This window comes from Haemorhous mexicanus, chromosome 9 (assembly GCF_027477595.1).
Source record: "Haemorhous mexicanus isolate bHaeMex1 chromosome 9, bHaeMex1.pri, whole genome shotgun sequence".
Taxonomy (NCBI): Eukaryota; Metazoa; Chordata; class Aves; order Passeriformes; family Fringillidae; genus Haemorhous; species Haemorhous mexicanus.
Window position 1 is genome coordinate 4540290 of NC_082349.1, and position 25188 is coordinate 4565477.

General features: G+C 45.4%; 1 protein-coding gene across 1 annotated transcript; it reads right to left on the bottom strand.

The window, feature by feature from the left end:
• Positions 1-2967: 2967 nt before the first annotated feature.
• Positions 2968-23413, bottom strand: C8A (complement C8 alpha chain). Its single transcript, XM_059853715.1, has 11 exons — positions 23208-23413; positions 21056-21152; positions 19977-20121; positions 18758-18902; positions 16372-16561; positions 14297-14497; positions 12754-12994; positions 8372-8500; positions 7600-7757; positions 5349-5571; positions 2968-3465 (listed from the first exon to the last, which is right to left on the bottom strand). Exons 1-11 carry the CDS (start codon positions 23312-23314, stop codon positions 3314-3316), a joined length of 1788 nt encoding a protein of 595 aa, XP_059709698.1. The 5' UTR covers positions 23315-23413; the 3' UTR covers positions 2968-3313.
• Between the last annotated feature and the right edge of the window lie 1775 nt (positions 23414-25188).

Sequence of the window (25188 nt, forward strand, 5' to 3'; positions counted from 1 at the left end):
ATTGCTTTATCATGCTGCTGTTCCTCCTACTTTCAGATGGATGCAGTTGTTCCTGCCCAGGTTCTCTCCCACATCAAGCTGTTTTGTTGAAAGCTACCCAGGAAGGCCATGCAGAGGTATTAGAGTCCCCAGATTTCAAACTTCTGGTTTTACCCTGGTGGCTGAAGAGCCCAGTGAGCACCCAACACAGCTGCCAGATTTCAGGTCAAATCATGCCTGCAGATTTATCTTCCTTTTATTTCCCATTTTAATTCCCCCTGTTTCTGTAAATGAAAAAGCTAGAGTCGAATTCAGTAATTATTACCATTATAAACCAATATTTTTACTTTTTTGTAGTGCAGCACCACAGGTCCCACTGCAGTGGACACGATAGGGCAGCACCACCAACACCAGTCCCTCCCCAAACTCACCAGAACCTGGAATTTCTTTTGTTTCAGGTTTTTCTGGTGGGATTAAGAGTTTTGTATCTCTGCATGCCAATTTATAAAAAGGGAAGGCAACAATATTTGAGCTGCTCCTGCCAGGGATTTTTTGCCTGCTCTACACTGCCAGGCTCAGAGGGACGCAGGCTTTGGGGCAGCTGATGTGACATTGACCCTGAGGTAGAAAACAGCTCTGTCTCAAGCACTGCCCTTATCTCCTCTTCTGTTAGCTGGTTATCTGGAGCCTACACCTTGCAACCTCAGGTGTATTGTCATCAATCATTCCCTATTTTCTTCTGCGTGCTGGTTCCTCTCTGCCCTTCCTTTGTTAATAACCCAGTTTGCCTATATCCATAAAAATATCTGATTGTGATACCATTTATCCAAAGCTCCACACATCCATCATGTGCTTATGAGTGAGATAAACATGGTCTCCTGGGAAATATGCCTCCAGAAATATATAGGATAAATAACTATATCAAATGTATGTCAGTGTGCAAGAGGGGAAAATCCATTCATTAAAACCCGGGTGGAACTGCAGTGTTTTATTGTACCCTCTAAGCTTTTAGTTTAACTAAGAAACCTACATTTTTGCTGCTTATCTCATCTTGCACAACTCTCCTGCTGCCCACTTCAGCATGAGATATATTAGCTTCTTCCACTGCCATTGTAAATGTGTAATTGCTCATAATCTTTTTTTTTTTTCCCTAGACCTTACAGGCAGCTTCTTCCTTTCTTCTGAATTCAGCTTTGCTGCTCCTGGGTTTCAGCTTGTGGATGTTTGAGCCCTGGGGTGGAGGGAAGGAGAGGGGCACTCCCCACCTGCCTTTGGTGTTTGAAGGAAGCCCTTGGGTTTGTGTCTCAGTGCCTTGGGCTGTGAGGTGAGTGATGGGAATGAACAATTGCAGGTAAAACACAGCTTTTCTGCTTTTATTTCTATGTTTCACGGTGGGATTTTGCATGAAGTTTTTTTATTCACTTGGATTTTTTTTTTTTTTTTGGTGGTTCTTCTGTGATTTATCCTTTTAGAAACAGCTCTAAAAGCTGAGGATGCAGGTTGTTTTCCTGCAGGCCCCATCTTTTTCCAGCCTCCAAGGCATCAGATCTTTCTGTTCATTAATTCCTCCCCTCTGGTCAAAAAAGAAGCATACTTAGTTTTCTGACTTAGGTGACTTTGTACTCATTTACTTGCAGGCATTTTCCTGAGTCCTAAGAAGTCGATGTAAAGGTAAGAATTGCTTGTGATCCAAACTGGTCCTTGGTGTAAGAGCCCTGTCTCGTGCTTCCACATAACCAGGCTGCCCAATGCCAAAGAAAATTCATTAAATCACCTGTTGTGGTCCTACATTTCACATTCCTTTGGATGTCCAAGTCCCACTGATCCACGGGTGCTTCATGCTGCTGCATTTCCTAACGCAGAAGACACCAAATTCAACCTTTGGGAGCAAATTCCTCTCTGGGTGAGCAGCTCCTTCACCTGGAATAGCAAGGTTGGCCCAAAAGGCCACAGCTTTGTCCCCCAGCAAAGGGATTTTTCACAGAACAGTCCATCTCAGGGGTTGAGACAACATGGTTTGTTGTTTTCAGCCTGTAGTTTCTTTTACAAGCAAAAAAAAAGTGGTGAAAAAAATTGGCCTTTGGCAAACATGCCCACAAAAGAAAATATGGGGCCAGGTCTTCAGGTGCCATAAATCAGCTGCAGTGAAGGGGCAACACTGATTTACATCAGCTGAGTGTCAGCCTGTAAATCCCCACTGACACAGAGTTGAAAAACAAGCATTTCCAAGCACCTGAGCAATTTCTTTCACTAACCCACCACTCCTTTCTGCTCCCTCTCTCCGTTCAAATGCCTACAGAAGGGCTGCTTTGTGCTTTGAGGTTTTGGTGCTGTTGTTGTTCATAATGCCTGATTCCTTCTTAGGGCTTTTTCCCCCCCTCCTCCCCCTGCAATGAAAAGCTCAGTAAAATGAAGTGCCATTCGCCTCCCGTCCATCCCGGGTTTTTGTGGCAGTTCATTAAGAACAGGGAGCTGCAGGCTCTAGCCGTGGTCTCTGGACACAGTTCAATACTGTGTGCATTCTTGTGCTGAGATTTACGTCTCACATTCAAAAAAGCCCCTTAAATCAAGCAGCCTGTTAGCATCTTCTCAGGCCCTGTGTGCCTGGGAGATAAAATGCCTGCGTGCTAATAGTCAATTCATCACTGATCTTACAGAGGAAAAGCCTTTGCTTGTGTGGGAACATCCAACAGTTGCCTTCGAGCCTCTCTATTTATTGCTTTATTTATTTATTTATTTAAAATTCCTCATCAGCTTGGGCTTGCATTCTGCAAGGATGCTTCAGCATCTTTAGGCTGAAGCCTTCTCCATGCAGAGCAGCATATGGCTGTGCTGTAAAGGCAGCCCTGGCCAATATGCTGGACTTACATATCTGACAGTGCCAACTTACAAAAGTTTCGTGGTACATATGTCAATACCAACTGCAGAGATGGTGAGCTTTTCCTGTGCTTCCCAAAGGAAAATACAAAAACTCCCTTCAAGTCGAGCTCGGTTGTGTAAACACTCGCAGTGAATTTATTCCGTGACACACTGCAGCCCCGTGGTCACCCAGCAGCTCCACCTCCTTTGGGTGGGTTCTCTGCCATCTCCTGTGCTGCAGCAGCGGTGCTGGGCACTGGTGGGGCAAAACCATCACATCTGGTGGGGTCCCATCACATCTGGTGGGGCAAAACCACGGGAGAACTTGGCAGGTTTCACACAGTGAATCCAGTGCACGCAGAAACGCATCACCGGTCAATGATTCCTCCCAGTCCCAGGGGTTTTAATTCCATCACACGCCTGGAGTATTTGTAGCCCAGGTTCCAAAGCTCTCCGTCCCAGGCACCTTGTGCTTTCAGCAGGCTCTGCTCTGGAGGTCTCTGCCAGCACAGGGCTGCCCGCCGTGCTGCGGGGCAGGGTTGGAGCAGTGCCGGCTGCGCCGCGCCGTCCCCGCCTGGCACGGGGACCAGCCCGACCAGCAGCTCCAGCGCCCGTCCGTCTCACCACCTGGGACACGCAGAGAGAAAGGGAAAAACAAACAAAAAAAGGGATTTCAGGTCTGGCTGAAGCTTCTCTGGATATGGACTCCCTGCTCTATGCCAGCCAGGCCCTTGCTGTTGAGATCAAGGCACTTTGAAGCCAGGGGAGATGAATCAGCATCACCCCAAACACCAACAGCTCTTTCTTATCCATCTCATCTGAAACCCTCTGGTTTTCCTTTCCCAAAGTGCAGCTCACAGCTCTCTCTGCAGCAACTTCTTGCCTCTGGCCAAGGCAGAGTGACAGAAGTCCCCTAAAGCTGTGGGGATGTTGTGGAAAGTCCCTTTGGAGATGGGTCATTTCAAAGCTTTTTCATTACAGTACAGACTGAGTTGTCAGGAGTGGTCGATACTATGGATTATGGCGGTGCTCCTGAATGATGGGAATGCTTGATGGCTGTCATTTACTGTCGTTTTTTATTTACTCATCTGGCCTTCATGCCTGGCCTGGGCACTTTATTAATCCAGACAGTGCAAATGGATGTGTGTGCTCTTACTTAGTGCTGGCTGGGAAGCTGTGTTTTCCAGCTGCTGGAACATTGTGCTTTTATAAAACAAAATTAGTTTGGTCTTAAATTAGTTGTGGAACTGAAAATTTGAAACTAAAAATTGTCCAGGAGTTTACAAGTGTGCCTCTCCCCACGGTTGCTAAAATCAAGGAGCACAGAGCTGGCTGGTCCAGTGTTCTGCTTTGGTGGCAGGTCCTGGGCTTCCCAAGCAAATTCCTGAGATTTGGAGACAACTTAAAGAGCCTGGGCTTTTTAGAAAAAAAAACTTTGCAGTCACTGAAGCAAAGCTTTGGCATTCAGCCTCACAAACCATCTCCCTAGCTCTGCTCCAACTCCTTGTCTCATCACAGCTTTGATTTCCCACTGGTGAGACCCCAGTGATGAGCCCACGGTTGAAGGCCTGGAGCTCTGCCTGGTGGAACTGCTCTGAAGATGGATTTTTCTGCCAGCTTCATGTGCTGAGATTTAGATTTATTTTTTTTTCTTTTTTGTCATCATGAATCAGGACAAAAATATCCAGAGAGAGCTGCAACTTTTTTTGGAAATGAAAGAGCCTGTTCCGACCCCGCTTTTTTTGCTACGCAGTTAACTTTTTAGGATAGTATAGAAAGTGACAAAGAAAACATAAATATAAGCCTGTCACTTTGGAAAAACATATTTTTTCACCCCAGAATAGACACTCTAGTCAAAATGCATCCCAGGAGGGGGTGGGAAATCTGGCAATGTAGCAATTTTTTACTAAAACTGCTTTTTTGGTGGCACGTTGTGTGAGCAGCTGCTTCACCTGAGCCTTTCCCCTTCCTTCCCCTCCTTGCCTGCTGAGGTTTGTGCTCTGCCCCTTGGAGCAGCCATCCTTAGTGGGATGCCACAAGCCCTCCAGAGGATTTCCTGGATTTAATCCAGCAATTAAATTCATTTTTTCTATCTCTATTTATAGTAATAATAAATTATAGAATGGTTTGGGTCAGAAGGGAACATCTCATTCCAACCCCTCTGCCATGGGCAGGGACACCTTCCACTATCCCAGGCTGCTCCAAGCCCTGTCCAACCTGCCCTTGGACACTGCCTGGGATGGGACAACCTATTCCAGGGCCTCACCACCCACACAGGGAAGATTTTCTTCTTCACATCTAACCCAACCCTGCTCTTTTTCGATTTAAACCCATTCCCCCATCCCCTGAACTGCTCCTCTCAGTCTCCCGCAGGGCTGCTCAGCACAACCCAGCCACAAAACCCAGAAGGGATGGATGTGTGGATGCCAGGAGCTGTTGGTTTAGCCACGTGGAGGGGATCTCCATGCCCTTTGGTGCCTCTCCCCTGCCGTGTGCAGGCTGGCTCTCACCTGGGCGCTCGGTGTGCTGGCAGGCGGCTCCTCGGTAGCCAGGGCGGCAGTGGCAGGAGCAGCTGTCCCCCAGCAGCACGGGCTCCCCGTTGTTGTGGCAGGGCCGGCAGCGGCAGGGGCTGAATTCCAGCAGGAACTCACCCAGGGCCCTCCTCAGGTGCTGCTCTTTGCTCTTCATGTGGCCGAGGCCGCTCCTGCGCAGGATGTCGTGGATGGGCTGCAGCTGCGGGGGGATGGAGATGGATGGATGGGAACAGTTTTAGCTGGGCATCGGCTGGGATGCTGTGACATTGCTGGATAAATTCAGGACTCAGGGAAAAACTCATTTGTCTTCCTCGACAGCTGCATGTGCATCATGCAAATGTGTTGCTGCCCCAGTGAGGAGCCACCGTTCCAAAACCTTCCTCATCTTGGGGGTTTGTGTGGGATTGGCTTTTCTGGACATGCTTTGGAGATTTAGTAGGGATTGGAATGATAAATTAAAACACCCCAGTAAGCCCGTTTTTTGGACTGATTTCTTTGTGCTGTCACAGTCCCTGAGATCCTTGCATGCTTTTTGCCTCTTTGAAGAAAATGTTTTGGTAAGAGCTTTGGACAGAGGGTATCATCAAAATTTATTGCCATCCTATCCCTTGCAGTGGCCAGGTTGTGAAATATCCAGTAAATGCTGAGAATGAGGAATTTTGCCTATCTATCTTTTGCCCTTTGATGTAGTGAAATAATACTGTCATCTACAGCTTTGGGAATGTAACTCGCTCATCATATTTTCCAGCAGCAAAATCCTAAATACCAGTCAGCAAAAATAGTCCAGTCTGGGCAGCAATTATAACTTGCCCAACTGAATATTAATATTCAATGAGTATTAAAGCTAAAAACTTAGGACTGTGTGAGGACACTTATTTACATTTGTCCATCGATGCACTTGGGCAAACGCTCCCTGTCCAAGCCAGGAATTTGTTCCAGGGAAGAGCTGGGTGTCAGCTCACTGTGCAAGGCACTGTGAGGGTGATTCGTGGGCAGGATCAGGATCAGCTGGGCTTTGGGAAGAGCTCTTAGGCAAATTTGCACAAGCCTGTTTGACAAACTGAGGGGACTGCAGATAAGAGCTGCTGAAGTGGCCCCTCTGGTTGCAGGGTGAGTGCTCAGCTCTGGAGCAGAGAGGTCAGGGCATGGTTTACTGGAAAATAGAGAGGTCAGTGCATGGTTTACTGGAAAACTGCAAGAAATCTTGCCCAGAATTAATGGGAGCTTGTGCAAAAAGGTGAATAACCTGCAGTTGGAACTGAAAGCACTTCTGTGTTATCAGATCTTTCTGCCACCAGATGCTGCCCAGGAAGGTTTGCACAGTCCTCCTTTGCCCTGCCAATAACACAGATAATTCCCAAATCCATTTTCCCTTCTCCCACTCTCTGTCAGAGCTTTCAGACCTGCTTTCAAATGAAGACCAGAGGGATAGAAACAGCAGCATGCCACAAGAGAGATCCTTCCCCCACACTCCACAGCTTCTCCTGGAGCAGACTGGTGATCTTGGCATCTTGGGGTACTTGTGGTCCTGCTGACCACAGCTGAGAAGTTGTGGCCACCCCCTCGTGCCTCTGCCAGCTCAACCCTGGATTATTTGTTTGTAGGATTGCCCTTCTGTGTCCCTTTCCATCCCCTCTGCTTGCACCTATCTGCCCCCCCCTCAGAAGCCCTATAAGATGCTTCAGTGACCTTCCCAATTTATGGGGCATCCAGTGAAACAAAAGGGAGAATAGAGCCTCACTGATTTTTATGGCCACACACCTTCTTTTTGGAGTGGAGAAAGACAGGACCCACCTGACAAAGTAGCCAGGAGCTCCCTGCTCAGAGAACTCCTGGAGGAGGGCTGTCTTTGCAGAGCTTCTGCTGGGTAACAAAACACCTTCCCCAGCCCCCTGTGAGTCCCCTGCTTATACAGGAGGGTGGACAGCATCGGGGAGGATACTGGGGATGAATACAACTGCAATTCGTTGTGAAGCTGTTGGGGAGCACATCAGAAACTTAACCTGGCACTAATCCAGCATTAAGCTCCTTGTCTGTCTCCCTGTGGATGCAGTCAGTGGGAGATGTACTCCCCATTGTGAAATGAATAAGAGGTTACCAGATCAGTGGCCCATTACATTTAATCTTGTTCTGTGATGGGATCACAATAAAAATACGAAATGATCTGCTCGACTACACTTTCATTCCTTAGAGCAGGAGAGTTTCTTCAACTGCAGAAAAGCCTTACCTGGAAATCAATAACAGCAGGATTATATTTTAATGACCTGCCCCAGTGACGATACATTTTGCCATCCCAACTCTTCAGGAGCCCTCCACTGGAACTGGCATCTCCCCCTCTAATCCGGGGAATAATATCTTCCACAACTGCACTGTGGCTCTCAGCATCTGCAGAGTTGAATTGCACAGGTATTATTCAGCTGCTGTTTCCACACAGGCTCCAGAAGCTGCTCAGTGGAGGTGAGATCAATTGTGCTGTCAGGGGGCTGCCTGCTGGGATCGATGTGAGCTCAGTGCTCCCTGCTTGTGGGGTGAGCCCTGCCACCTTATCACCAGGTGACAACTTGAGCATCCCAAATCCTCTAAGCTGATAAGACCAGGAGAGCCTGCACTCCTCCAGCCTTGGTTTCTGGGTAGGACATGGGCAATAGGTCACACTGACTGTAGCTCATTAGGAAATGTACAAATCTGGGGGTTCCTACACTCTTTGAGTACTTTTTAGAGTCAGTTTTGACTCAGTCTGTCATTGCTGTGGACTGCAGCCTCCTAGCCACCCCATAGCCTCTGTTCCAGATATATTGCTACATTAATTCCTGCTCTTTTAAGAGGCATCAGTACTCCTGGAGACATGAACCCAAAGTTTCTGTGCTCCCACCTTGTCTGGGGGATGGCACCAGAGCTCCCTTCCTCACACTTTGTGTGACCCTGCACGAATCTCTGTGCCCAAGTGACCAAAACAAGTGACCAAGGAGCCTGGAGGGACCCCTGCCCTGCTGCTGTACCTGTGTTCAGGAGCCCTTTCTGCTTGCAGTCAGAGTGTGTCAGGGTTACACCCAGATCCAGGTTCTCCTTGCTGGCTGTAATGCCCAGGGACAGCCCAACACAGGCACTTATCTCCTCCTTGCTGATGGCTGCAAACCAGAAAGCAGACAGGTAAATTCAGTGATTCGTGGTGTTCATTTTCCTGCTTCTCTTTTCTATCACTGAAGAAAAGATTCAGTTACTTTCATGGCTTGTATTTTGAAGTCATAAGCTGTTTTGGGCAGAGGACAGTGCAAAACCCCAATATTTTATTGGGGTATATTGGGCCTATCATATAATAGGTGTAAAAATTGTTTCCTTAGAAAATATGAGAAGAAAGTAAAAATCTTAAGGCTTCAGGCACTGTTTGATCTATACATTTAACAACAAACTTTGGTTTTTTCACAGAGTAACTCATAACTAAAGCCAGGAAGAGCAGCTGAAATCAATAGATCCTCACTAATTTTCCTAAATTCAGGATCTGACCCACCCATTAATGGGTTAAGCAGCACCTTAAGGAGTACCTTAGGAAAGGTGTGTGTGCTGAGAGCTGCCAGAGCTTTCCTGCCTGCTGCCAGCACCACCACCACATCCATCATGGAAATATGTAACTGGAGAGCCATGAGGCAACTGCAGAGGGGAGAAGGGAACTGATGAGGTGGTTTCACCAAGGTAGGCAGTGTGCATATTTCATACAGCCTGGGTTTGTGTAAGCACTTCAGTGTACTGCAGATATAAGGCTGTCCTCTTTAGTAGGTAAAAAGCCCATTGATTTCAGTAAATGCAGGTATTGTAAGTAACAGGTAACTTTTATACTGCTCTTTTTTGTCAAGAGGACCTTAAAGGGTTTTCCAAAGAAGCCTGGTTTGAAAGGAGGCACAGAGGTCAGTGGGGTTTGTGTGTTGTGGTTTAATGGTCTGAAGTTTAAGCCTCTGTCTGAGTCCCACCCTGGAGCCCTGTCTGCTGAGCAGCCTCCCCTCAGCCCTGGGGAGCAGGACCTTGCCTTGCTTCTGTTTAAAATATTGCTCAAAGACTCGTGGCTCTGCTTTTGGGGGGTTATGGAATGGTGTGGGTTAAAAGGGACCTTGAAGGGCCATCTGGTCCAGCCCCTCTCCCTCGCGGGCAGGGACATCTTCAGCTACACGAGTTTGTTCAGAGCTCCATCCAGCCTGGCCTTGAGTGTGTCCAGGGATGGGACACCCACCTCCTCTCCAGGCAACGGTGTTTCACCAACCTCATTGTAAAACATGCCTTCTTTACTCTGCATTGCCCTCTTTTAGTTGAAAACCTCCACCCCTTGTCCTGTCACAACAGGGCCTGATTAAAACCTCTCTTTCTAATGTCTTTTAAGCACTGGAAGGTTGCAGTGAGGTTTCACTGGAGACTTTTCTTGTCCAGGCTGAACAACCTAAATTCCCTCAGCCTTTTCTCATAGGAGAGGTTCCCCATCCCTCTAACCTAAGCTTTGTGGCCCCCTCTGGACTTGTCCCACCAGTTCCATGTCTTTCCTGTGCTGGGGACCCCAGGTGCAGCACTGCTCGTGGGGCCTCACCAGAGGGGCAGAATCCCCTTCCACCCCTACACATGGCCTTGCTGGACCTGATGAGGTTCCCAAGGGCCCAGAGCTTGTGCAGGTCCCTCTGGGGTGTCCCCTGCAAGCTCGTTCCCTTCTGCCCACCCTACAGGAGAGGCTCACTGGAGCCAGCTGGGGCACAGATCTGCTCCTCAGCCTGGTGGATCCAAACCCTGCTTGGGTACTCAGCATCCTGAGAAAGGGTCTGCAAACTGGTGAGAGCTGAAACACACTCCAGACTTGGGAACTGCATCCCACTGCAAAACTGGGCCCTTGAGAAAGATTAAACGTGTAGCACTCAATTACTCGTACTAAACTGTTCAACAGTTGTAAACACAGTGGGTAAAGTTCACTCACCCAAAGCAGCATGAGGGATTGCTTATCTTGGTGCTGGAGTGCCATAAAATTAAACTTGAGGAACACCCTGATTAATTGATTTGCCATGGCTCCTGTTGAGTAATTATGTTCAGCGAGGGGCTGTCGATACCATTCGCCATTGGTCGCGGCAAGATCGGGTCTTGATAAATGAAAAGTGGTTATCACTGCAAAAGGGTGGCCTCAGTAAATATTAGTGCTGGAGGGGGGAGCCCTGATAGGGTTTTTTTTTGTTTGTATTATATGATATAATTTGCGATAGTTAAATGTGCTGGAGTGATAAGATTTACTGCTGCATTTTGAATTAATCAGAATATATGAAGACTCTTTCTAATTTACTCCGTGCATAATGTTCCTCCCATAAATGTTCTTGTAATGTGTGAACACATTATACTGTTTTCTGCTAAATAATAGAACCATAACAATCTATTTTAAAAACAAGTAATGAAAAATATTGATGGCAGAGCAACGAGGGACCTCGCTCTGACATATGTATTTATTTCACTCATGACCACATCCATATAAGCCCTTGCAGCCTGAAAGCTGGGAATGGGTCTGGCAGCAAAAAACTGCAGCCCTGAGCTCTGCAGTGAGCTGTGGATACCCAAACAGATGATTTCATTTTCAAAATTCAGGTTTCCTAAGTGCTCAAGGTCCGAGCCAGATGCTCGGTGACCACCTAAGCTGTGTCTCATTTAGGGAGGACTCAGCCAAGGGATCTTTTTCCTGAGTTTGTGCTTTAGTCCCTGGTCTATTAGAAAATGAATACTCTGTGTACCAGAGCATTTAGGAAGCAGCCTGGTGGGCTGGGTGGGCCCTGAGGATGCAGTGGTTGACTTAAAGCAGCGCCATGCTCAGCCCTGGGGGGCTCAGTGATGCATCTGCAGAGCTTCAGACTCAGCTTAGGAAGCTCTGATTTTAAGACTTGAGCACTTGTATCCTGATCCTAACCATTCTTCAGGGAAGGAGGATAATCCTCTTGCAAACACAGCCTCCAAGCGTGGCTGTGATCAACATTAGAGAAATTCAGGGGTTTTTTAACTAAATGCTTTCAGACAGTGGCATATCAGACACTGCAGGTGGGTCCTTCTGGGTCAGCACTGTGTGACACACAGCACTGCTGGCTTTGTAAGGGTGGGCTTTCTGGCAGAGCCTGGATTAGATGAAAATTACAGAATGGTGCTGCATTAGAATGAAAATTGCATCTCTACTGGGGTGCATTTTTGTCTTTTGCTGGACTTCAGTATCCTTCTTTCCTAAGATAAGGCATCTCGTAGCAGTAAATCTCCTTACATACACAGCAAGCACAAGATAAAGCAAAATAATAGCCTCCCTCCACATGCTCTTGATTAATTCTTCCTCTGAAATTGGCAGTCTGCTTCCTGAAGACTTGCTTGCCAAGACCTTGTTCACTTCTGTATCACTCACCCTTCAAAGTGAAGGAGTAATTTGAAGAGGCACCATGTTTCCAAACATTGGAGGTTCAGGAACTTGATGAAAATTCTCTCAATCAGTAATTTCTTGTGGAAAAATTGGCATGGCTAATGTGCAATATGGAGTGCATAGTTGTCCTAATGCTGATGGGACCCAACCATTTCAGACCAGAGGCAGAATCTGGGGCAGAACTATGAAAATTATTGAAATTACTGAAATTACAGCAATTTTCACCTGTTGTCCAAGATCACAATTTCCTTCTTCATCAGTGTCTGGCCTGGAGTTACCAAGGCAGTGGCACCCTCAGCACAGCAGAGGGATGGCCCTTAGTGAAAATGGGATCTGTTGCATTGTTGACACCTTTACAAAAGTTGACAGCCTGGTTATTGAGCCATATTATTGTTCTGTATCCCATGTTTTTGATTAGGAGAAATGTTACATTTTTGACTTGCTAGCAGTGGCAATTCTCACGCTCTTGGTGCCTGCAGTGGGTGTTTTATCTAACTGAGATGTAGAGGTAGGGCCCTCCATCCTCATACACTCCAATTTGCTGAGAACTGGAGCTAACAGGGGTCTGTTAGTCTCCAGATGTGACTCTAAGCAGAGTGAAGTGGCAGAGGAATTGCTGAGGGCAGTGCAGTATTTCCATTTACAGAAAATTGTGGCCCTTGCTATGAACAGGCTGAAATGTGACAGGGCTGCTTTGCTGAGCTCTGGGTGACTTTGCAGCCTTCAAGCATCCATGGTGAACAAAGATGACAAGAAATAGGAGAAGATTAGCAAGAAATGGGAAAAATGATGCTCAGGTTCTTTCCTTAATGACCAAACCCTCACCCAAGAGCTTCTGAAATCAGAGCAGGAGCCACATTTGGTGACACTCAAGCTAATCCCAAGCCACTTGGCCAGTAGTGCTGCCAGGCTGGAAATATCAGGTTTAAAGCAGAAAGCTTAGAACAGAGGATATATTTTGATTTTTCTGACCTTTTCTTCGCATTTCCTCCTTATTGATGACGAGGATGCACTCAAAGACTCCTCCCATGGTGCCAGATGTCATGAAGTGGGTGCCGTAGTCGTTGATGAATTTGGCATACATGCCATAGTTGTAGGTGTCTGGGAGCTCCTGCAGGGAGAGCAGCACATCTTCATCCAAAACAATGTTGTCCCTCCTCATCTTGAAGCGGGCTGTCTGCACCTTGGTCACAGCTCTAATGAACCCAACATCCTGCAGGTAAAGGGGAGAGGAGCTGCAGTCACATGAATTTAAGCAAATGAATTTCTAGGCTTTAGGCTTGCAGGGGAAAGCCTGAGTCTCTGACTGTCAGTGTGTGTATGAAAACAAGCCTGATTTAAATGAAATAATGGTAATTCTCTTTTTAAAGTCTCTTTCTGACTTGCTGTGGAGGTGGAGGGCCTTGGGGGGTTGGATACTATGGGGGTTTTATTGATGTGTGAATATGATCAGAGTTGGGCTCCACATGCGTCCCCTCCATTCTCCTCTTATTTCTGCAATTTCTTTTTCCAGTTCCCTTTCCATACTGTTTATTCCCTTTTTGCTTTATGCACAAACTCAATGAGTAGCAAAGCACAAGGGTTGAGCCCAGCCCAGCAGAGGGGAGATTCCTTGGTCAGAAAGATGCTGATGGAGGGAGAATTCCCTGGATATACCAGCAGCTCCAAGGCTCCACCTCTATATTTGCCATTGCTTTGCACAAGTCTCCACTGCAACACGAGCAGCCCTTTAAATGATTCCTCCAATAACTGATCATCATTTAGCTGCAAACATCATGTGAGTCTGGACAAGGGCACAGTAAACACTATAATGGTACTCATTTCAAACAGCTTTTAAGGGCATTTTAACTCGGAACACCATCAAAGTAATTCTTCTTTATTGTTTTCTGTCAGCAGCCCGGAGGGAAGTGGAGATGGGGCACGGTAAATGTGGGAAATACCAGCACTCATGTTATTAGATTGGAAAGAGGTCATCACTGCCAGTCCAGGATGCAAGCCCTCTGTGAGAAGTACACCCTATTATCAGGTGCTGTTTTTTTCAGCCTGGTATTTTAACCTCCTGTGAAAAGTAGCCCATTTCCCCTTCACAAGGCGGCTCGTATTAATTTGAGCAAGATATATTTGCTACTAGAGATCATTCCTTGAAGATAATTGTTTTGATCAGCATCTTGATATTCCCTCCTCCCTCATTGTCACTTTCAAGCATGTTTTTATTTATGTGCTCAATGTAGCCATGAAACAGGATGGGGTGAGATGACGTGTGCCGTGGCACTCCGTAATTCAATTTTATTCCCACTCCCTGTTTGCAGAAACATACCAAGAACAGCAAACAGGATTCCTAACGATCATGCATTTGCAATTACATGAACAAATTAAGGCACAATTACCCTGTGTTAAAAAATGCAGTTGAGAGAATAAACTGACATAAGTTACAGCCAGACCATGCGATGCACAGATGATGCGGCTGGAGCAGATGCATCACTGATTTGGTTGTTTTTTTGAATTATTTTTTTACCTTTGCATCATATTGTGTGAAATTCTTCAGGGATCCTTTGCCACCTGATAAAGTGAGGCCCAAGTTTAACATGAGATCTGCACCTCCAGGCCCAATTCCAATGGTGAAGCCTGTTGTTTTGGATTTATCACTTTTAAGGGCGTCAAGCAGGTCCTTTGAATCGTTGTAAAACTCAAAGGCAAATCCAGAATCAGCATGAGCCTAAAATGAAAGGAGCAGACATTAATTTTTCAGGTGCTTCCCTTCCTTTTTAATCTCTATTTCTTGAAGGAGTACCACTGTTAAAGCCCATGATGCTCCTGACAGCACCAGCCCTGACTTCAGTGAATGTGGAATAAGGAATATAAGGAATTAAGTCCCGTGCCATTTCATTTGGAAATATGTGAGGAATGTGGATAAAGCCAAGCATTTTCCTTCTTCCATCCCCAAGCAGGGGAAAGGTCTGTGTTTAGCCACTCAAAGCCAGAGCTGGTAATGGTACCTATTAAGACAGCCTGACATTTCTCATTATAAAACCCTCCTTCCAGCTCCTTACAGCTCTGCCAAATCCTAATGATTTGGACTGAATTTTTTTTTTTCTCTCCAGCCTGCTTCTGGATGAATTTATTTAGGAAAAGAAAAATTCAACATCTATTTACAATGGCAAGGCTAGAAAACAAACATTGTTTTGCCTGTGTTTTAGAGAAGTGACCTTTTCCTTGACAGCTCTGCTTTGCTGGCACGTGGAATCGAGCAGCTCTGCTGAGTCTGAGCTGTGTCATTTGCCAGCTCTGTAAAAAAGCCAGCCCCAGTGTTCAAACTGGGGTCTAAGGGCCTCTGCCTGCTGGGAGGGCATGAAAGCTACTTGCATTGAGTAATATTTCCCAGGAATAATGTGTTTTCACTCACTCATGTCAGAAAACACAATAAATGTTTAACAGTGTGGCCAAGGCACCCACTTAGGATGGGGGAGACTCAAATTGAATCCTTGCTCTGCTTGCATCAGTGTCCAGCGTCAGACATGACCTTATGGACTGTAGGTGTTGTGATCCCTGGTGGTGGGTTGGAGAATCCCTGTCTCACTCAGAATTCAGATTTATGCCCCTTGTAGACTTAAAATGCTTCCAAAGATTGCACCAGCAGGCTTGTTACCATTTTACACATGGCCAGCTCAGTCCCTAGAGAGACAAAAGGCTTCTGCAAGCTCTACAGCTCATCAATAGCAGAATTTAGAGAAAAATTAGCAGAATTTTTAGAAAAATTTAGACCTCTCTCTTGGCTCTGCCTGGGCCAGAGGAAGCAGTGGGGAATGCCTGGGTGATACAGCACGTGAGTTCCTTGACATGCCATAAACCAGCATTTACACATCAAGTGCCTGCTGAGGTAAAGACAGCAGCTAGAGATAGAATGTACCTGATATCTTTGTGGGAAGTTGTTGGAACCCAGGAAATTCCTCTGACTGCCCTGGAGGACTTGAGACCCTGCCAAGGGGCTCAGAGACCTTGGCACAGAGCCCAAGACCCCCTGTGCCTTTGATTTAGAGCCATGGAAAAAATTACCAACCTTTATATGAAAAATTACAAGTCAAGAAAGTTTAAGTAGAATGATAGTGAATTTATCACAGGGTGAAAATGTAGAATTTTGGGGTTTTTAGAATGGGGGTTCAGGAGGAAAGATGGAGGAATCTGGGCATGCCCAGTCCTTTCTCCTCCTTCTTCTTGTTGGCCTCCATCTTCTGCTGTGATGGTGGCACTTTTGGGTTGGTTTAGAGTAGAAGCTCACTGTCTAACACAGGTGATAGGTATTGGGAAGTTATGGTACAAAATGTACATGTAATTTTTGGTATAAAAAGATAACACCACCCCAGGTAGTGTGCCTCTGTCTGACCTGCTGAACGGACCTCAGCAGCCCAGAGAAAGAATTTTATAGATAAGAAACACAAATAGAAGAGTTCTGACTCCTTCTTTGACAGCCGGGCTGGGAAAAGAGACTTTCTAACGCAACTCAGGGTCATTCTGACCAGCAGAAATCCCGAGAGGAAGCCTGGCTGTTTTGCTGAGGAATTCCTGCTGAACTTGGCCCCCTGCAGCACTCACCAGGAACTGGTACAGGTGGAAGTTGTAAGGCTTGCGGAAATACTTCTCATCCTCCCCGTAGTGCAGGCGCTCGCAGGCGGCGTCGTAGCGCAGCTCCCGCCACTCCCCGTTGTACACATACTCACAGAGCCCTCCAAAAAACCCCGGGTCATAAATGTTCTGACTCTCTTCCTCTGTCAGGATGTTGTACCTTGGAAAGAGGTAGCGTTCAGGAAGGTGAAAAGTGCACATTATATGGCTCTACACAGATATTTGCTATGTGTATTATGTTGTATGGATTAGTAGCGCTGTATTAACGTTTTAATAGTATGGTAAATGTAGTTTTGTACTTAAAAGGTAACATTTGTAGTTAAAATAGGAACTGTGTATGTGGAATATTTTTTTAGGAAAGGAATGAGGTGCTCACACCAGATGGCAGCCACAGGACACCCAAATCTTTCAGAGAAAGAATTGATTGTGCCATTATCAGAAGAAACAAACTTCTTCCTGCCTTGCTCAGTCATGAAGATGCCATTAGGATTAGGAGGAAGAGGTTGACCCTGACCAGAATCCTGTGTTTGAATGGAATTTATGCATCATGTATGAGGGGTATGAATATGCAACAGGCTGTTGCTTTTAAGGGTTAATCCTCTGTTAACGTGGGTCCTTTTTCAGGCTTATTTTGCCCAGAAAAGGTACCCAGACGTCCGTAACTCTTTGTTTCTATTGTCTCATATTGGTCTAATGCAAATTGTCCAAATAATTATTACTCTAAAAATATTACTAGTTTTATAACTATTTTATTACAATTAAATTTTAAAATTTTAAAAACAAGTGATCAACATTTTTCACAAGGAATTTATCCATCACTCCAGTTTTATTGCCTTGGTCTCTGTCACAAGTTCTCCTAACACTGATACCCCCACCACCAGGTTATCCATCCTCAGGCCTCCTGAGGAGCTGGAATAGAGCTTAAGGCTGGGTTGGGTTTGTTATCTCATTGCTGTCTCCTTCCCAAAGCTACCAGGAGCAAACAGCCATTTTATTTCCATGGCATTCGTTTGGGCTCGCATGCGAGAAATGGAAGAAATCGGTGAAGTTGCCCAGCCCCTCCCAGCAAGCACAGCTATGAAAGTCCCAAAGTCCTGGAATTCCTCCAGGTTCCTCTTGAGCCTAATGCATCTCATTGTCACAAAGTGCTTCCTGGCATTCTCTGCAATTATTTTCTGTCTTAATTTAATCTCTTTCTTTTTAATAATGGTCCTGTTTCTCGGGGTAGTTAACACCCTCCTTAGACATGAAGCCTGTGCTTTGCCAAGTCTGTCACTTATTATTTCCTTATTCCTCCTTCTTCCTGCTCTCCAGCCCTCACAGCTGCTGCCCTCTGAAATCCCTCCTATTACTTAGTATTCCATGTAATTGCATGGCCCAAAGTGAAAGCTTTATTCAAACTAGCAGCAGCACTGCTCTTCTCACCAGGGAACCATCCTTAGGACTAAGATAGCAAAAGCCACTGCTTTTGTGTGTTCTGCAGGAGAAACACTTCAGAGAGCAGAATTAAACAGGGTTCTCAGTGGTAATTAATGCATGCCTTGTAAAACTTTTGATGGACCCTCCCAGGCCCTGGGCCAGAGAGATATTTATCTCATGGACTCCAGAGAGTGTTGGATTGAGCTGATGGGAAAGTTACACAATGGCTGGCTCCATTCTCATCCTGCAGCCCATGTTCATAAAATCCTAGAATGGTTTGGGCTGGGAGGGACCTTAAAGATCATCTCATTCCAATCCCTCTGCCACAGACAGGGCCTTGTTCTCCAAGGGAAACTGAGCTTGGTTAAAATACAAGGTTTTCATCAAAAGTGTCACAGTCACAATTTGATTTTGGATTTCAGTTTCATTTGATTCTGGATTTCTCTTTTGCCTGTATTATCTAATCAAAATTTGAAACTGAGCAGGGAAATACTTTTTGTGGATAGGAGTATTTACATATACTGGTGTGGAGCTCAGGCTCTCTGCCTTGAATCTGTGCTCTGAAGTCCTAAATCCTGGAGTTAAATCTCCTTAAGTATGAATGCTAGCAGGGTGCTGCATCACAAAAGTTGGCTGTTTGCTTTAGTCTTTTACCTTTAACAACTGGAGAAAGCTGTGAGATAACTGGGATCTATTTCTTCAGGAGTATAAAAAGGGGCATCACAAGTACTGTGGTCAGGTAGTAGATCTGAGACAGAATTGGAAATAGAAGCTGGAATGAACCCTCATGGCTATCCCTGGACACATGGGACAGCACCTCCCCTTTGGGTACAGCCCCCATCAATTCATGGATCACTGCTATTACTAAGGAAGAGCAATATAAGAAACATAATCCTGTTTTGATTGCGAGAGGAGCAGCTATTGATTAATTACTCACCCTTGGACTACTTTTTCCACCCCTGGGATTGGGAACAGATGTTCACAAGGGCTTTCAATATCTTCATCCTCACAATTATCCTCATCAGACCCATCTCTGCAGTCTCTGTCTCCGTTGCACACAAGATGCTGTTGAATGCAGCGCCCTAAAGTGCACAGATGCAGGCGGTGGCTTATCCCCCCTCCAGAAATCCTGGCTGGCAGCTTGCATTGATTGTGCTGTTTTTCACCCACATCTCAAGGCCACAAGAAGTCATGCTGTGTGTTAAGCACGGTGTTATTCCATGGGGAGTTGGCTTTTCCAAGCTTCTGGGACCTAAGCACAGCACAGAGTCCAAGCTGGCCACTCCCATGGGTTTCTATCAGGTGGGAATCAAGGAGAGGTCACCTCGCTGCCCTGACTTTATTTTCTAAAATCCCATTCTTGGAAAGTTGCTGTAGAAATAGCTTACCCCTTGGCTTAAGGAAGTCAACTCCATCTTATTAAAGTGCAATGTTTCCTCTTCCCATCACAGGAGGCATTTGGGGAGTTTATTGCAATAATTAATTGCAAGAATGGATATTTGCAGGAAAGGCAGTATGGAAGGGCTTTTGCTTCTGGGAGCGTGGAGAAAGCCTTTAGGAGGGGACTGGCACTGCTTAATTTACCCCAGTGGAGTGATGATAACCTGCTCCAGCTGATGAGCTGGTCACAGAGCTGGCCTGTGGCTCCAAATTTCGATAGAATTTTCGTTAAATGCTCAGGAAGGAAGTCTGAGCCATTTGTGTAGAAACAAAAACCTGTCAAGGCTAGTCAAACTTCGAGAGAACAGCCGTTTTATATCCTGATCCTCAGAGCTGGAGGTAGCTAAAAATAACTAAATCACCCCAACAGATTGCTGGTTGGATTGATGATTGAACTCTGTCTCTAGCAGGGTAGAACGTGGCGTGCTGTGGGAGCGGAGGGGAGTGTGAGCACACAGCACAGCAGTTAGAGCAGAATATTCCTACTCTCTTTGTTCCACTGAAAAATTCACATTCTCCATGCCACACAGCCTTATTTTCTACCCAAATCTGAGTGCAGCATGGATGGATTTCTGTAAAAGTGGGGGCAAAACACTGAAGAGGGGAAATTCCCTGCTTTCCCTTTTAGTAGTTCACCCTCCTGCTGCCCAGGGCAGGGGACTGCTACCCCCAGGACCAAAACCTCTTTGGCAGGGGTTTGTGCCTGAGTCACTCACCTGTTTCCTTGCACTGGAAGTCCTGCCCACACCCTGGTGGCCCTGAGCAGGTTGTCTCAGCTCGGCAGGCTTGCTCATCCCAGAGGTGCCCCGCGCAGCGTCGCCCTCCGAACTCCGCTGGCCGCTCCAGCCGCCGGTACCGGTGCTGCAGAGACACAGCCACGTGTGTCCCCCACTGACACCCCCTCCACAGGCCACAATGCAACCAAAACTACCATTTTAATAGGTATTCCTGTTTGTGTGTGTTTGTGGCTTGAAGGCTTTGTGTGTGGTAAAGGCAGGAGGGTCAGCAGAGAGGTGGGAGCTCAGATTTGCCCGGAGTTCGCACGTGTGAACTTCGAGGGGGCTGGAATGGCTGTTTAAAAAATATCTCTGTTTTATACCTTGGAAAAATATGGCATTTTTCCAGCTGCATATGCTTTGTCCTGCAATGCACCAGGCTCAGATGGACACAGACACTAATTACAACACAGATCCTGCAACATTTCTGATGGATTATTAATGAGAATTGCCACTCTTTAAACTAGGAAGGGGGAAAAAAAAGAAAGGGAGAAAAGTCATATTATTTACTGATAATATACTGTCTATAAACACAGGAACAAAAAAGGCAGGGATAAGATAAACTCAGTAGAAAGTAGAATTATGTTAGGTATGTGAAAATAAATTCTCAAACTATGAAGACATATGTGAAATGTTATAAAAATATTGGAACAGGAGCTGATGCATGAAGGCTGCTTCTAATTTCTTTTCACTGGACTATTTGCATTAAGAATCAGGGGATACTTAATTAAATCTGAGACAGAAAAGGAAGAAAGTCTTGGGCAAGTATTCTGGCCTGATTCTTCCACCATTTGCCTTGATTTTGCTTTTCCTGTTCTGCTGCCTCCAATGAATTTATTCCCCAGTTTACACCAGGGTAAATGAGAGCCTCTCTAGCAGAGGAGCATTTCCATCATATTTGGATGAGTTTACTGGATGCTTCAGAATGATGAATATGTATAATATGTATAATTAATGTGTGTACATCCTCATCACAGACACATCTGAAGATAAATGAATACATTACATTGGATCCTTACTTTTTTCTCTTGGCAAGGGAAGCAATCAGTCCATCCTGACCACTGGCTCAGCTGACAGTCAACAGGAGCTGGAGAATTAACATCTCTGCTGCTTCTTCTAGGGAGGGGAAGAAAGAGTGGTTTAAGGTCTTTGAAGCTGTGTTTTGAGAGGGGCTGAAGGCTGGAAGGGGGAAAATTATCTCTCTGTGTGTGTTTTTTCACCAGGAAACTGTTTTGTAGGAAAGGGGAAGCATCCCAAGATGTCCCATCCAAGTATTCACCATCAGAATTGAGCAGGGCCTGCAGGTGCAGCACCTGGGGATTTTGTCTTGGGATTCCTGCTCTCCCAAGACATCTTTGCCCTTTCCAGTAGGTAGATTGCAATTATATATATATATATTTATGTGACCAACCATCCTGAGTAAACAGAAGGAATGACCTGAAGGGGCAGGGTTTAGAGAAAACCTGATTTTTTGCCTTTCATTTCAGAAGCACATCACAATCTCCAGGAACAGGGATGTTTATCATTACTGAGCCTGTTTTGATGTCACTTTCTTTACACCTGTGTGGGCTCATGGTCAGGATTTTTCCTGGCCAGTGTGAAATCAGATCCTGCTTTCCATGGGCTTTGTGGAGGGGTGGGAATTGTTAGAGCACCAACAGTGCTGAGAGAACAAGGTACAAGGGACCTTGACTAAGAAATTTGTTGGCTGAGTATTTCTAAAGCCAAATACACAAATACTGAGGAGAAGAAAATCACTAAAGGAATATTATGAAAGGAGAAAAGGGCAAAGGTATGGTATTGTAGTGGCTCTTGGGTCGGACTCTCTGCACATACTCTGAATATCACTACACAACAGCCAGAAAATACTTCTGCCTCCCAGCCCAGTCATTACAATCTCTAGTTCTGTCTCTGCTCTAAAACCTTCATTTGTATGAGCCATTTCTTTGTCTTGAGGAGCAATCTGTGCCATGCAAACACAACCCTGCTCTTGCCACAGCCTTCAAAGCATTTTGAGGGTTTATTCCGAGTCAGAACATTATTATTTTTATTATTATTTTGGTGATTAACTAATGAGCAGTCTGTTTTACTTACAAGACTGCAGTCCAGAGAGAAATATTGATAATTAGCCGAGGTATGGAGCTCATGGGGGATTCATCAGAGGCTGGGCAAGGGAGATTTACTAAACGAGAGATTTACTAAATGAGTAAGGGAGCCTGGGGGTGCAGATCCGTGCGTGAGGTGAAAACCCAGGAGCCTGCAGGTGGACCCAGAGCTGGAGGACATGCAGGTATTGATGCCTTTTTGCTGTGACAGGAGGATTTGTGGGCTGCATCCTTCAGCACTTCGCAAAGTACTTAATTGGCTCACCTTCGATTGGATTTTACATTTACCTCTTCATTATTCTGCCTTGTTTGATAAGTTCATCAAACATCAAAAATCTTGTCTTTGTTCATTTTCAAAAGGGATTATCGGAATAAGCCTTCATAATTAAGTGTATCACTGCCACAGCTTTTTTCCTTCCTGCCTTCTCCTTGTCTCCATGTTCCAATTATCACTGATACCTTTTTTTGATCCTCCTAAATCATATTTGCCTTTACAACAAGCTTGAAATTAATAGCTGTAGAAAAAAAAACTCCACCCATTTCCCTATCATGACACTGTAGCTTTAGAAAAAAAATGTAACTTGTTTATTCTTTTCCTTCAAAGCCCAAGTGACACTTGGATAGGTTAATAATATTGTTCATGGGGAAAAAAAAACCTGAGGAATGAGGATCTGGCTTGGACTGAAAACTGGGTTATTCACATGCACTTGTTAGCTTCGTGTTGTCGAGTGTAAAATAATTAGAATGCAAAAGAATATGAAAAATATTAACTCATAAATCATCCTGTATAGAGAATTCATTTCAAGTGCCCAAACCCAGCCTGGTAATTTCGGTAAGGAAGTTTAAGAAGGCTTAATACTCATCTGTAAAAGGAAAATCATTGTGCAAACAGTTCCTTTAAGAAGGAATTATGATGCCTGGCTCGGGCGTTGGACAGCTGCCAGTTTTTAATTTTTTTTTTTTCCTGGTAGCTTTGTGCACATGCCTCAAGTCAGGACAGAACTGATGGGCTGATTGACGTGCTGATAATTCCTGAATGGAAATGTGGGGAAGGGAACAGACTTACCTGTGGGAAGGCAGTGCCTGGAGCTCCCTGCACGCCTGGGCTGGTGTTAAAGCCAGTGAGCACACAGACAGGATCCAGGCACAGAGCTGAGCCAGGCCCCACCACATCGCTCTGCCATGTGTAAATGTTTGCTATGGATCAGCTGCAAACCAAAGCTTTAAAGTTTACAGGACTGCTGGAAGGAGCATGGAGCCCACCAGGCTCCAAAATGCTGCAGTAAATCATTGACAGCAGCACAGATCCAATCACAAAGAATCAGGACACATCCCAGAGGCCTTTGCCCTTTTGGAAACAAATTCCCAGCTTTCTGGCAAGGAAATATATTAAACTGTGCAACTGTTTCCACATTAAAGTCAATCAATCCTATGGCAGCAGCGTGTTTCCTACCCAGCCTGCGCCCTCCTTTTAATTTGAAGGAGGAGGAAATTCATGTTATTTCCCACAGTGACTTCCCTGTAATTTTGATGTGTCTGGTTGCTGACCAGGGAAAAGCTTTCCAGTACAGCAAATTGAAGATTAGCACAAAATTGTGTTATGGGGAACGTGTACCTTCCAGATACATGAAGGAAATGTCAGTTCAGCTTCCTGCCCTTGCCAGCCCCACGAGGCAGTTTCCCACCTCTAAAGCTGATGTGAGTTATCACCTGGCTTTTGGATGGCCCTACACAGCCACTGCAACGTGAAAATCAAATTCCTTGTTTTCTAAAGTGATTTGGGGGGAGAAAGACATCCCCTGCATCTGAAATTGTCGTGGTCATACCTTGTGCAAACCCATCTGCTCGTGGTGGCACTAATGCTTTTAGCTGGGTGGCATCTTAGTGGATGTGCACCAGTGTAGGAAAGCAATACCACAGAAAGCAAGAACACCACAGGTTACTTATTTTTAAGATAATGGTCACAAGATGACAATTTTTAGTTCTGTCATGTAAGAAGAAAATAAAAATGGCCATGGGAAAGACACCTGGTCACAGCCCAAGTTGCCTTGTTGTCACCATGATATTTTCTGAAAAATCCCTTTTCCAGGATTTCTTCTCCTGGGAAGCTGGGAGGCTTCAGCTTCTCCCTGTTTTGCTGCTTTGGAATGTGATTTGGAGATTGTTTATCCAGCATGTGAATTGGTTTTGATTAATGACCAATCTTGGTCCAGCTGTGTCAGGGTTCTGAGGAGTCACGGGTTTTTCTTTATCATTCTTGTTAAGCCTTCTAATTTATCCTTTCTCTTTCTTTAGTATAGTTTTAGTATAGCATTCTTTAATATACTATCATAAAATAATAAATCAGCCTTCTGAGAACTTGGGTTCAGATTCTCATCTCTCACCTCATCCTGGGGACCCTCACAAACACCACAGGATCACAGCTTCTTCTTCAAGCTTTCACAGCCTCCAAAATGCCCCTAAGGGCCCTGGGCAGGCACAAAAATGCACCAGGAATCTGTATCTTCATCAGGCATCAGTTAAAAAAAGAGTAAGAGCTCTATGAGGAGCTGTGTGTTCAAACAAGTGCCTGTTTCTCCCTGCTTTTTCTTCTGCCTAAGCAGCCTGAGATGCTTTGTGTATAAATGAAGTGCTCCCAGCAGACAACTGGAAGTTTGAACCTCAATAAATTCAAGGGAAAGTGTAATTATTGTAGGAAAGTCTGGTCCTGGGCTATTATGGCTGTTAAACAGACAGTGAATTGTCCTGTGTCCACAAAAGGCTGGGCTGGAAGTGTCATTTTGTGTATTTCCCAAATCAACTGCAAAGCTCATTTCAATGGCTGGTACTGTAAATTATCAAAATGAAAAAGGACCTCTTAGCAAGTTATTTTCGTGTAATTAAAGTTCAGAGTGACCCTGGGGCTTGTCTTTGCTAAACACCAAGAACTGTAGCACGGGGGTAAACTCAGTATTGAAATGAAATGAGCAGTGCTCTTCTGTGACCTTGGGGAGTGCCTTAATGCAATCCTTTACCTACTAATGCACTGCAGATGGGCTCAGAAAGTC